The 12938-nt window shown below is 41.0% G+C and overlaps 1 protein-coding gene across 1 annotated transcript; it reads right to left on the bottom strand.

Moving 5' to 3' along the window:
• Window positions 1–2008: 2008 nt before the first annotated feature.
• Window positions 2009–9974, bottom strand: TMEM128 (transmembrane protein 128). Its single transcript, XM_057426695.1, has 5 exons — window positions 9816–9974; window positions 8512–8653; window positions 7539–7700; window positions 4712–4820; window positions 2009–3269 (listed from the first exon to the last, which is right to left on the bottom strand). Exons 1-4 carry the CDS (start codon window positions 9934–9936, stop codon window positions 4721–4723), a joined length of 525 nt encoding a protein of 174 aa, XP_057282678.1. The 5' UTR covers window positions 9937–9974; the 3' UTR covers window positions 2009–3269; window positions 4712–4720.
• Between the last annotated feature and the right edge of the window lie 2964 nt (window positions 9975–12938).

Here is a 12938-nt window from a genome sequence, read left to right as displayed (position 1 = left end):
CCAGGAGCTAGGGCAGAGATGAGGGTAAGGGAGGTTAGCCGGGCGGTGCCACGGCCCTGCAGAGGGGCAGGGAGCCCCGGCAGGGCTGGCTGCAGTGAGGGACACGGAGCTGACGTCCGTGTTGATAGAGACATCTATCAACATGCGGCAGAACATGTTCCCTAGATAGGGAGGCGGGAAAGATAGCGAGCTGTAGACAAAACACCCCCGACGGTTAATGGCTGGCTGGAAAGCTGAGGAACTGCCAACGCGTGGGAAACTCGGAGAAGGAGAATGGGTATGCTGAAGGAGATAGAGCCTGCCTCGCAGTCGGGGAGCCAACAGCCGGCGATGCACACAGGCGGCAGTGGTGTCACCCACCACACGTTCATGCTCTGGGCCCCACAGTCCACCTTCTTTTTTGCAATTGGCACTTCCATTGGCAGGAAATAACCTTGATGTTCAGGAATTTCTTAAACCTTTCCAAGGCAGAAATTTACCTTAACCTTTTTTTAGTAAGTCCCGTTCTGACAATAGTATTACAGTGATTGCTAGCTGGAGTGGCATCTACTCAGCTCAAAGTAGCAACAACTTCAGTAAAGACTGCAGGATTTAGTCTACTGTTTATTTATGCAGTCGTTTTCCCAATTTTTGTGCCCATTTTAAATATTGACCGTTTTTAATTTCACCTGCTAGGTTGTAACTGTGACCCATATCATAAGTTACCAAGGTATGCAAACCTCGAGACTTGGAGCACCAGTTGGTAGGCTATAGGGATCGAGAGGAACTTAGCTCAGTGTAAAACACTAAATATTTCAAATGGTATTTTGGTTGCATACAACATGAATTCCCTTAATTCTAGGAATTCAGGTACCTAGCCATAGCTTGGAGGCCAATACCAAGACAGACTAGTCCTTGTTCTGGCCAGGCAGGTCTTACATTTTTACCCCATATCTGTTAGTAGCGTATCAAATGTCCAAAGGTTGTTTTTTACAGTGAGTGACCTCTGTCCCACATGAAATTAAGCCACTGGTTCAGCTACATCAAAATAAATGGAATAAATGAAAAGACACCATCTATTTCACTCCACTTCCACTGACAAAACGTAGAACAGCCTTTAAGGCTTTTTGTCTTCTGAAACCAAAAATTATTAAAGGTTTTTTTTCCTGAAATAATAAAGGACATTTCTGGACTTATATATACATTCCTGATGTTCACATTCCTCCTAAAGAACAGGGAAGAAATACAAAATAGCAGAAGGGTGGAAGGAACGAATTCCAGGCAGTTACCTATGTAGGTAAGCATAAGGAAGTAGTAGCTCAAGTCCTTTATTCATTTTGCCCTGTTGTCAAGAAACAGGTATTTTAAGCCATTTTCCTTTTGAAAAATGCACTTAACTGAAAGCCAGCCTTGTTTCAGTCAGGCCTATAACAGCAATATAAATAGAAAGCATAACTAGTCAAACAGTTAAGGCTTCAACCACCTCTAGCTCTGAGCTACATCCATCATTATTCAAAGCTTATGGAAGTGCCAACTTCTCCTTTTACCTTACGTAATGTAACCTGTAAAGAATAACAAAGATGCTTTCATATTACAGAGCTTCAGGATAACTGTGATAAATTATTTTCACTATGTGGACTGTTTACTTCAAGATTATTCTAGAGCACCCCTTGTCACCTGCAAAAAGCTCTTTGGTGACAATACACATTCTCAACCTCAAATGAAACCAACGTAAATCGATACAGAAAATACCTATGGTGGTCTGCAGCCAGCTAATACCTTCAAGCTTAGGGAGAGGTATGGATTTTGATAGCCTAATAACAGTTTTCAGCAAACTATTAAGATACCTCTTTCTACTATCTTGCCTCAAGTTCTTTATTTTATGGTAAGGAAAATAACAAAAGCAAGGAGTTCACACAACTGTTAGGGGGAGCAGCATTTTGTCAGGTCATCTATTACAGCGAACACTGCAGTGTTCCCCAAGAACAGTGGAATTAGTTAAAACAATTAAGTAATGAACAATAATTGATCACTTTTATACAAAGTTTATTATGTCCAGAAAAACAAATGTGAAAAACCATGTAGTAAACAGTAATTTTAGTTCAAGAGTACAAGGCAATTTAAACCAGCTAGAGCATTTATATATCTGACAAATAAAAATACAGTGATAATTACCATCCCTGAGCAGCACTGCTTTTTAAATACCATAATAAACAAGTTACTCAAATGTACCTGTGTATGCACATGTAAAATAGTTAAAAATTGTTAAAAGATGAAGATAAGCAACTCACCTTTTAAAGATGAAGTACAACTGGGTTTGGAAAACTTAAATATTACATTTTAAAAAAATCAAGCTGTTAACTTACTCTATGAGCTACTTAACAGTAGTGCTAAATATATTTTAGTTTGGTTTGACTGATCTTTTGTACTGAATACCAATAGCAACATTTTTCCGTACTGAAACAGTAGCAGCTAAAGACAATGTCTATCGTTTTCATTACTAAATATTTCCTGTATTTTGTATTCAGCAATGGTGTGAATTTGAAAGTCGGAATGAAAAACACAGTCTCCTCTAATGGTCCAGTGTTCAAGCACCAGTCCCAACAAGTAAATTTTAGCAAGTTTCAATATCCAGCTTCTACATTCTCCTATCTTCCAAAAGGTGTGGGTGCAAAAGTATGTAACACACGGATCTATATAAAATGGTCAAGCAATTACATGGTGCCCAGGTTTCCAGATGATCAAGCACCTCAGCCAAGATGAACAGACAATGTTGCTTTATTTTCCCAACTGTGCATGACTATTTGCATTTAAATTAATATCAGCCTCTTTATTGCTGCAAATGGAAAGAACCTAGTATTAAGATCCCACAAGATTTGAATTTTCAAATGAAACAACCTGCTTTGAGTAGGAAGTTGGACTAGGTGATCTCTGGAGTCCCCAGAGATGAGCTTTATAGGCCCCTTCTAACTCAAACTATTCTATGACTTATTACCCAGCTGTTTAAAAATGAAATATAAATAAAAGCTTTACAAAACAGCGAGGAAATGCTTTATGTCTCTAAGAGAGGTAAAACCTATGTATCCTTCAATTATTTACTAATCAGTTGCTTTCTCCCAGCCACTGGCTGACCCATGGTTCTGTCCATTTGATTTATAAATCAGGCAGTATAATAATTACAGTATCAGTTAGAGCAAACAAGCAGTATTAGAAACAATAAAAGCACTGGAGTGTTACAAAAGTGACATTCACTTGGCAGGATAACAGTTGCTTGAGTCCTTCACATGAAGCTGAAAGAAGAAACAAATCCAACTTTAACAAAAATACTGTAATGCTGTATATACTGCACAAGTTTGTCCTAATTTGATATTGTTAGTTAATGATTTTGAATCACCAAGTAGTAATTTGGTCCTTATTATTAGCCCAATAATTATTTGGCCTAATACAGAATTAAGAAATTCTGCATAACACAATTGACTTGGCTGTTCATATAGAAAACCAGAATGTTTTCATAAGATTCAGCTGTTCAGGATATCTGTAATTCACTTGTATTTCTTACTTTCTACATACAAACTAATACAGAATGGTCATTCTAGTCTGTTAATACGACCAGCTCTAACACACTGAAATGTGTCCTTCCCCCACATCCTTCCAGTGCTCAAACAGAACATAGCTAATGACAGAACAAACATGATTTGAAGAAGTTCGCATCAGCAAGTGTGACTGAAGCTCCCATAATGCAGTAAAGAGGCTCTGAATCAAATATTGTATTTTTCAGAAGTCTATAGGTGTTGTCAGAGTATGACTTAAGTTAATTACCTCCTTAAAAAATTCAGGCTTCTTGATATCTAGAGAACAGGAAAAATTGCAACACTAGTTTCAATTTGCTCATGCAAACAAAATCTGTGTTTCATTGTCCCAGCCATTACGTATTTTTTGCCTGTAACTCTGACACTGTAAGAGGCTACACTCAAAATCCAGCACTGTCTCATTCTTCTTGATGCACTCATAAAAATGCTCAGGGACTTCCTCACTGGAAAGGATTTATGATGGCAAGCAAAATGAAAGAGGCTTCCCCACATTCCCTTGAGAAGTATGGCAAGGAAGAACTGCCGAAAGGAGTCATTTCAATGGATGATGTAGACACCTGTGGTACAGGGGACATCCCTTACCCTATATACTGAGCCGTCTTTGATGTCTTCCTTAAGCTTTTTCAGTTTCATTTGAATAGTATATTCCAACAAAAGATGCGAGAACCTGCTTTCAACATCGGAGTTTTTCAAGTCAACAAAATACCCAAGTTTGCCTTTGAAAGGTTGTGGGGTTGTTTTGCTTTGGTTTTGAAAGAACAAAGAACTTCTGATACCTGGCAGTTTTCCAGGTAGCAGGTTGATCTGGACTGCTCATCACAGGAAATGAAAAGAGTGTAGCTGAAGATAAGACAAGGGCAGTTGCACGCTGACATTAATAGCTTCTCCCCTTTACGATCAGGACAAGCAACTCCGCTAAGAGTTTTTCCCAGTCTGGGAAAAGCTGCAGGTATTTGGGCTACTTGCCCCCAAACCATCCATTCTCACTAATCACTTCCTTTCATTGTCTAGATCTACATGCCACAAAATGTCAACATTCTAGAAGCGTACACAAAGCAGGGAAGGGATTCTTACAATCCTTAAATGTCTAATAAAGCAGTTCACGCGGATACATATTTTTATGTGCTTAAACAATTATTTACCTGAAGGATTTATCCCAGGAGTGACACAAGCATCACAACACCCATGAACTGAATGAAAAGCAACAAGGGTGTCATAAACGACCAGACAGGCCACAAGGCAACATTGAAACTGCAAATAAAAGCAGGAAGGTCTTGGTAAGTTCAACGGCCATATTATAGAAATACCAGTAATACACAGGAAACATGGCATGTGGAAAAAATACTTGTTTCTTTATGAAAAAAAAAAAAGGCCCCAGCAGCTACTTATTAAATTGATAGTTTATTTTACTGCTTATTTACTGACAGCTCATCCTAAAACTTCAGTAGCTTCTAGAGACTTTACACTGAGCAAATCCAGTCAGTCCCACGAAGGGTAAAAATTACATTCTACTTTCAGAATCTCTGTATGGCCTGCATTAGCAATAGTGTGGCCAACAGGACTAGGGAAGCAATAACCCCCCTGAACTCAGAAATGCTGAGGCCACACCTCAAATCCTGTGTTCACTTCTGGGCCCCTCACTACAAGACAGACACTGAGGTGCTGGAGAGGGTCCAGAGAAGGGCAACAAAGCTGGTGAAGGGTCTGGAGCACAAGTCTGATGAGAAGCAGCTGAGGGAACTGGGGTTGTTTACTCTGGAGAAAGGAAAGTTCAGGGGGGACCTTAATGCTCTCTACCTAAAACGAGGAGGGAGCAAGGTGGTAGCTGGTCTCTCCTCCCAAGTAACAGTGATATGACAAGAGGAAATGGCCTTAAGCTGCAGCATGGGAGGTTTATGTTGGATATTAGGAAAAAATCTTTCAGTGGAAGGGTAGTCAGGCAGGCTGTGACAAGGTTTAGTGGTGGACTTGGCAGTCCTGTGGTTAACAGCTGGGACTTGATCTTGAAGGTCTTTTCCAACCTAGTTGATGATTCTATATGAAGCACCTGAAAATGAACTACTCTTGCTCTCCCATGGGCATACATGGCAGCTGAGAAAAGCCTTAATTTTTACTTCCAGACAAGCAGATTTAACTGAAGAGAAAGGAGGAAAACCAACTTATTTTACAATTGCATTACAAAGAATATAGATTTGACTAATGCTAAATTATAGGGAAGCTTTGTCTTCTTCAGACTTCTTTTTTTCCCAGCACTGAAACAAATACTGACTGAAGTGATTCAGATACAACACCTAAACTAGAGAGAACAAACCTTCATGCAAAGAGCAAACAAATATACTGGCACATATGTATATAATTTTTTTCATTCATGTGCACATTTGCTCAATTCTGATTCCTATAATCTCATAAAGTAGCTCTTACCAAAAGTACCATTCTCTGACAAGATATAAACCTTAAAGCTCATATAACAATAGCCAGAAGTATAAATTTCAGTATACATTTGCTATTTATGAATTGTTTGATAATGAAGACCTTTGTATTAGAAACTGATCAGGCACAATTTTTTCTCAGCTAAAAAAATACTCCTTTGTCTTAACTGGGTCATGGCAATCCCAGGCACAGCTACAGGATGGGCAGAGAAGAGATTAGGAGCAGCCCTGTGGAAAAGGACTTGGGGTGTTGGTTGATGAGAAACTTAACATGAGCCAGCTTCAGTGTGTGCTTGCAGCCCAGAAAGCCAACCTGGGCTGCATCAAAACAAGCATGACCAGCAGGTCAAAGGAAGTGATCCTGCCCCTCTGCTCTTGTGAGACCTCATTTCCAGTATCTGAAGGGGGCCTATAGGGATGCTGGGGATGGACTCTTCATTAGGGACTGTAGTGACAGGACAAGGGGTAACAGGTTCAAACTTAAACAGGGGAAGTTTAGATTGGATATAAGGAAGACATTCTTTCCTATTAGGGTGGTGAGGCACTGGAATGGGTTGCCCGGGGAATTTGTGAATGCTCCATCCCTGGCAGTGTTCAAGGCCAGGTTGGACAGAGCCTTGGGTGAGATGGTTTAGTGTGAGGTGTCCCTGCCCATGGCAGGGGGGGTGGAACTAGATGATGTTAAGGTCCTTTCCAACCCTAAATATTCTATGATTCTGTTGTATACAGTTCTGGTGTCCTCAACATAAAAAGGACATGGAACTGTTGGAACAAGTCCAGAGGAGGGCCACGAGGATGATCGGGGACTGAAGCACCTCCTGTATGAACACAGGCTGAGAAAGCTGGGGCTGTTCAGCCTGGAGAAGAGAAGGCTGCGTGAAGACCTCATAGCAGCCTTCCAGTATCTGAAGGGGGCCTATAAGGATGCTGGGGAGGGACTCTCCATTAGGGACTGTAGTGACAGGACAAGGGTTAACAGGTTCAACTTAAACAGAGGAAGTTTACATTGGATATAAGGAGGAAGTTCTTTCCTGTTAGGGTGGTGAGGCACTGGAATGGGTTGCCCAAGGAAGCTGTGAATGCTCCACCCCTGGTGGTGTTCAAGGCCAGGTTGGACGGAGCCTTGGGTAACATGGTTTAGTGTGAGGTGTCCCTGCCCATGGAAGGGGGAGCGGAACTAGATGATCCTAAGGTCCTTTCCAACCCTAACTATTCTATGATTCTATAACATGTAAACCTTATAAACAGCTGTCAGAGGTGAGCAATTTACACTAACAGAGCTAAGAACTTCAGTTCTCCCCTAAATTTTCAAGGCAGAAAATAACAAGTACATCTACAAGTAGGCTTCATATATAGTTTCAACAGCCGCAAGTTTTGCTGTGTGGATGAATGTTAAAAGTGGAATAAATCATGCTACCTAGAACTGGTAGTGTCACCAACGCACTTAGTAGAATTACAGAAATTACACTTGTTATAAAATGATCCCATTAACACAGACTTGCTCAGGTTTAGCAGAAGTTTGTACAGTGTTTGAACTTACCAAATTGCTGCTGCAATAAAGGTAGCTGTTGTGATAGGTATCAGTGCTGGATACTGTGTATCATAGTCCTCAATGCCACAATACCACTCAAGATACAGTATGCAGTAAAAGGCAACAGATAAACATGCAGCCAACAAACAACTGCCAGATGCAAGCCACCAACTGTGGGGAGGGAAGCATGGTAAAACATGTTAAGCACAGGCACACTGCAATTTGCACATTAATCTTCATTCTAGTCCAGCAACAGAACAGGCAATTATACAGGTTGGCCTAGAGTTCTTGTAGGTTTTTTCTTAAATTACTTTTACAAAATACTTTTTGCCCTTCTAAAGCTGTGTAATACACATCACTGAGTTTAATTTTCCAATGCAATGCTCCTGTCAATTACTATTCCCTCAAGTATTTTGGAAATACAATGAAACAGAACCTGTCAGTGATCTAATACACTACCATACCAAAAATGCTTTGTCAGTAATTAAACAAAATAGGCTCCACTGCAACTGTGCTTCTCACTATAAATCAGGCTACTGATTTTGCAACAGAAACATTGAAGAAAGCTTTAATAAGGTTTCAAGTTTATGAACATTCAAATTTAGCAGGCAAGAAGCATGAAGTTTCTTCTTCAAAAAGAAAAAAGGTGGAGACACCATGACCTCCCTGGCAAACCTGTACCAGTGCTCAGTCACAGTGAAAAAGTGTTTCCTGATGTTCACAGGGAACCTCCCATGTTTCACTTTGTGCCTATTGCCCTTGGTCCTCTTGCTGGGCACCACTGAAAAAAGCCTGGCTGTCTTCTATGTATCCTCCCATACTTATATGCATGCTAAAATCCCCCTGAGCCTTCTCTTTTCCAGCTCTATTTCTACTGTACCTTTTGTTTATCCAAGATTTAAAACACAGTGTTCAGACTTAACAGACTGAGTAGGGCTGTAAGATTAAAACACAAACTTCTTTGTACGAAAAAGTGCCTTACCTATCTGCTTGAATAGTTTCTTTAACAGTTTTAAAAAAATCAAAGTAGTATGTCACAGCAATTGATGCCAAAATCCAGAATGCAGAATGAATATTCAGTCTGGCAAGAGGCTGCTTCTTCTTCTCTACAGCTGTAGACTCTTCTGCAAATAAGAGCATAATTATAGCACTAAGGCCAGTCATTAAATGGAGAAAGATTATAGTTATGTAAAATACGATGCTTTATCCTTTTAATTCATTTATCTTTGGAAATTTTTATACTTGGCATAATACGCTTTGTATTACAGAGGAAGCATTCTAAAAAGCTCTGAACATTTCCTGAAATAAAAGACTAAGCAACGTATTCTTAGGTAAAATATAAAGCACTAACAACCAGCACATTCTGTGTCTGTTGTATCCATTTAGGAAATTAACAGCTGACTAGATTTTGTAAGGGTTATTTGATTAAAAACCTTATGGTGTTACTAAAGCATTTTTTTTAATCTAGCATTCAGACAGGTTGGTATTTCCACTTACTACTTATTTCTATCTTTTTTTTGTTAATTTTCATATTTGAAAAAAAAAAAAATCAGGCACAAATCATTTCCTTGTGCTCAACTGCAGCTCCTTTACAAGAGATGCTCAACTTCATTTCAGCAGCTAGCTTGAATCATGCTGCATACCTCCAGCACGTAAACTACAACTATCATTATGCAGAAAAATATCTTTTTTTCCCTCACTGGGGAAGAAGACAACAGAGCGAGCAGATCAGAAAGTGTATTTTTGTACATGACAGTAATCAGCTAACACACTCAATATTTATATGCAGGGTCAAAAAAGGTGCCTTTGATGTTTCCTACTTTAAACGTTATCATTAGAAGTTACTGGCGGAGCGGCCTGTGTGCCCCCAGCAGTGGAATGGATGCTGACTCCTTCACACGCGCCATCACCAGCCGAGCGCACTAACAGCTCTGATGGAGTTTACAGGCGGGTTTATATTTCATTTCCTGGATTCGTCCTCATCTCCTGCAGCTCAGGTCTGGAGCACTTAACCACCCCATCAGGAAATCCGCGGCTGCACGTCCCGACATGACTCACGTCTCGCTTGTCACATCGTACTCACTGTCACGGCCAGGCACCCGGGGACAGCCGAGCTGGCCGCACCAAGCAGCACCCCTCCGGCGGGGCAGCGCGCCCCGTTACCGAGGAACCCCCTAGCTCCTGCCGTGAGCGGGGCCGGCTCCTGCCCGCCCTCCCCTCCCGGGCAGTGCTGCCACACGGCCCGCCCAGCAGAGCCTGGCTCCGGCTCAGCGCCCCACCACGCACCGGCTGTCCCTCCGCCCTCGAAAGGCGGCTGCGGCAGCAGCGGGTCGTGGGGCTCTGCCCCTGGCCGTAAAGGGCGCCGGAGCCTCGGGAGCGGGCCCTCGCCGCCGACGCCGGCTTCCATCTTGGGCCGCTCCGGCAGTGACGCGAGCGGGGCGGGGAGCGCGGCGGCCGGTGGCGTGAGGGGCGGTGACCCGGTGTGTAGGGGCAGGGGGGGAGCATGCGGAAGGGCAGCGGCGAGGGTTCGTTGTACGGGTAGAGCTTATGGTAGCCTCGCCGAGCGCTTGCTCGGCTGGTCCCCGCGGCGGCCAGAGCGCCGGGCGCTGCTGGAGCGCGGCTGTGGCAGGTGATGCCCCGGGAAAAGGCCCAGTGCATAAACCGCACTAATCCCCATTGAAAATAGCGAACGGCGTGATGTAGATACAAGTGCTGGAGTGAGGGCTATTGTCAAAATAAGAAAAATAGGGGAAAACAGGGTGCATATGTAAGAAAGTTGCAGAGGGACTTTTTATAAGGGTGGGTGGAAATAGGACAAGCGGGAACGGCTTTAAACTGGAAGAGGGGAGATTTGAATTAGGTACGTGGAAGCCTTTCTTCACTGTGAGGGAGGTGAGACACTGGCACAGGTTGCCCAGGGAAGCTGTGGATGCCCCATCCCTACGTTCATGGCCAGGTTGGACGGGGACTTAAGCAACCTGGTGTAGTGGAAGGTGTCCGTGACCATGGCCGGGGGAACTGGGTGTGCATTCTTTGCATGTTGTTCAGCATTTATCAACATAAAAGCCTTCCAGGTACTCTTCTGTAGTTTCACACTGAGAAAACAGGAAAAGAAGAATGGAATGTAGGCTTGGGATAAATAATTATGTATTTGATCAGTAAACCTTAAAAAATGTCAGGCCATCCTATGGGCACATACTAACTGGTAGAAACTACTTAGGGTACAAGCTACATTTTCTCTGACCTGCACCGGTTTTAAACCTGTTGTGTACCTAATGACCTTACCAAATGCTCTTTGAAATGGGTGGGAAAGAAACTAAAGTGTTAATAAAATAACAGATATTCTGCATATATAAGCTAGTTCTCACAGTGTTACAGCAGGTTTGACTCAGTAGACTTACATCAGTTGAACTAGTGCAATGATGAACCCTAAAAGTACATAAGACTAAGCTTTTTTCAATGTATTTAGTTATAATTTTATTTTATGTTTGGTTTGAACTGTAGGTACAACTGCATTCTACAGTTACTTGTAGAAACAGCACTGGCTCTTCATTTGTCATGTAACCCAATCTGTAGATCCTCTGTGTTGTATAATCCACGTGGAGATATCTTTTCAGCGAAGGGGATACTAACAGTAATTTATCAGGAAAAAAAATCACTATGTTTTCCTAAATACCCTATTGTCCCCTGTTTTATAGATGAGTGAGGTTTTAGGGACAAGGGAAATGAGGGTTCTGGTTGTTCTTTATTACTTTGCATTGAGTTTTTTGTAAATTCAGCCAAAAAGATAAAGGAATGGAACAATTTTTTCTTTTCTCTGCAGAAATTCAGGCCTTCATTTATATCTGAATTTGATGGGAGCCATGGCAGAAATTGTTTTCCCAGCCTTAGAACGCATTTTATATAAGGGCCAACCACATCATAGTCCTTAGTGACTGTAGTGATTATTTTTTATGTAGTTCAGTTGAATATTTTGAAGTTAACAGCTCGTGGGAGCCTCTGAGCTCTGCTTTCTTAGCAATGAAATAGAGGTTTCTTTGTTTTATTTCCTTTGAGTGAAATGATTACCTCAGCCTTCACTTTCATGCTAGTGATTCAAAGAAGAAACAAAGGAAATCTTCATGTACTTCCTTTGCAAAAGCTATTCATAGGAAATATCTTTGATTTAAACATAGCAATTAAATAAATATGTATGCTTGAAAAGGTTAAGATCTGTTAGTGTTGTTAAACTGAAGACTCCTGTTTACCTACAGAGTAGGCATTGTGCAAAGAGCTGAAATAAGAGCTTCCCTTCTCTGGCTCAGTATTGACCTTAACTGAACCGCTTATGTTCAGTGTTTGTAGAGCTGAGATGTTCTCTGTGATCTTTTCACAGAGCTTCTCTGATTCAGAAATTACTAATCTGTTAAAGACTAGATAGCAATCAGGAGCTGAGCTGAGCCTGTTACAACATGAACAATCTAATTAACAAAGCAGCTAAACAATGGGCCTGCTGGATAAGTAATTCTTGCAAGTTAAAGAATCCCTGCAGAAACGTTAGGATGTATTTTAAAATATTGTGCTTGATCTGGTAAATTTAGTTTTCCATCTGTGAGAGGGGTTTGTGAATTTGAAGATTCTGTGAAGGACATGTACAAAAGGTCGAGTTTGCAGCAAGTTGTTGTGTTAACTGAATTCCTGGTCTCTCATATAATGTGAATTCTTCCCACATTTTCAGAAATGGACTTCAACACCTTCATGTTCTTTTCTTTTGAATAGAAAAGAATGTTTTGTAAGTTATTTGAATGTTTTTAAATATTCAGGGTTTGCAGTTATAAGTAAGGGGTGAATTTTGCAATCTGGTTGGACATTTTGAACTTAATTATTTCCTTGTTGCTTGGTGTGTATTTGCTATTTACTGATTAGTTGGTACCTTAACAACACAAACAAGTGGTAGCTTTTTATGTTCCTTGATTGGGTACATATAAATTTTATAATTAGACTTCCCAGTTAAATTCTCACTTTTAGAAAGTCAAATTAGTTTTCTAGTATTCTAGCAAATGTTCGTAACTTTTTCCCTGTTACAGAAGTCAGTAGCTAAATTGCCCCAGATGTTACTGGTTCACAAAAGACCTGATGAAAATTGTCTTCATTTCTTATCTAAGTAGTGCTGGCTTCTCTCTCCCTGTGTTAATTTTTAGCTGAAGTATGTTGGATGCAGTGTAGGCATATTCTTTATTTTGAGCAATGATTGTGCAAAATACTCTCTGCTTTGTATTCATGAACTAAATAATAATAATAATAATACTGTGCTGCTTATCTTTCGCTATCAGGAGTAAAAAGATTGGATGGGTAGAGATTCTCAATGCTTTCTTTACATTATTCTTGCAGTAAAGCATTGCATATCCTCTCTTACACTTGAGTGAAAAC

The sequence above is a fragment of the Pezoporus wallicus genome, unplaced genomic scaffold (genome assembly GCF_028554395.1).
Source record: "Pezoporus wallicus isolate ANWC-B61680 ecotype Strahan unplaced genomic scaffold, APGP_CSIRO_Pwel_v1 scaffold_13239, whole genome shotgun sequence".
NCBI classification, from domain to species: Eukaryota; Metazoa; Chordata; class Aves; order Psittaciformes; family Psittacidae; genus Pezoporus; species Pezoporus wallicus.
The sequence above is the reverse complement of the archived record's forward strand: the minus strand, read 5'-3'. Positions and strand labels throughout refer to the sequence as shown.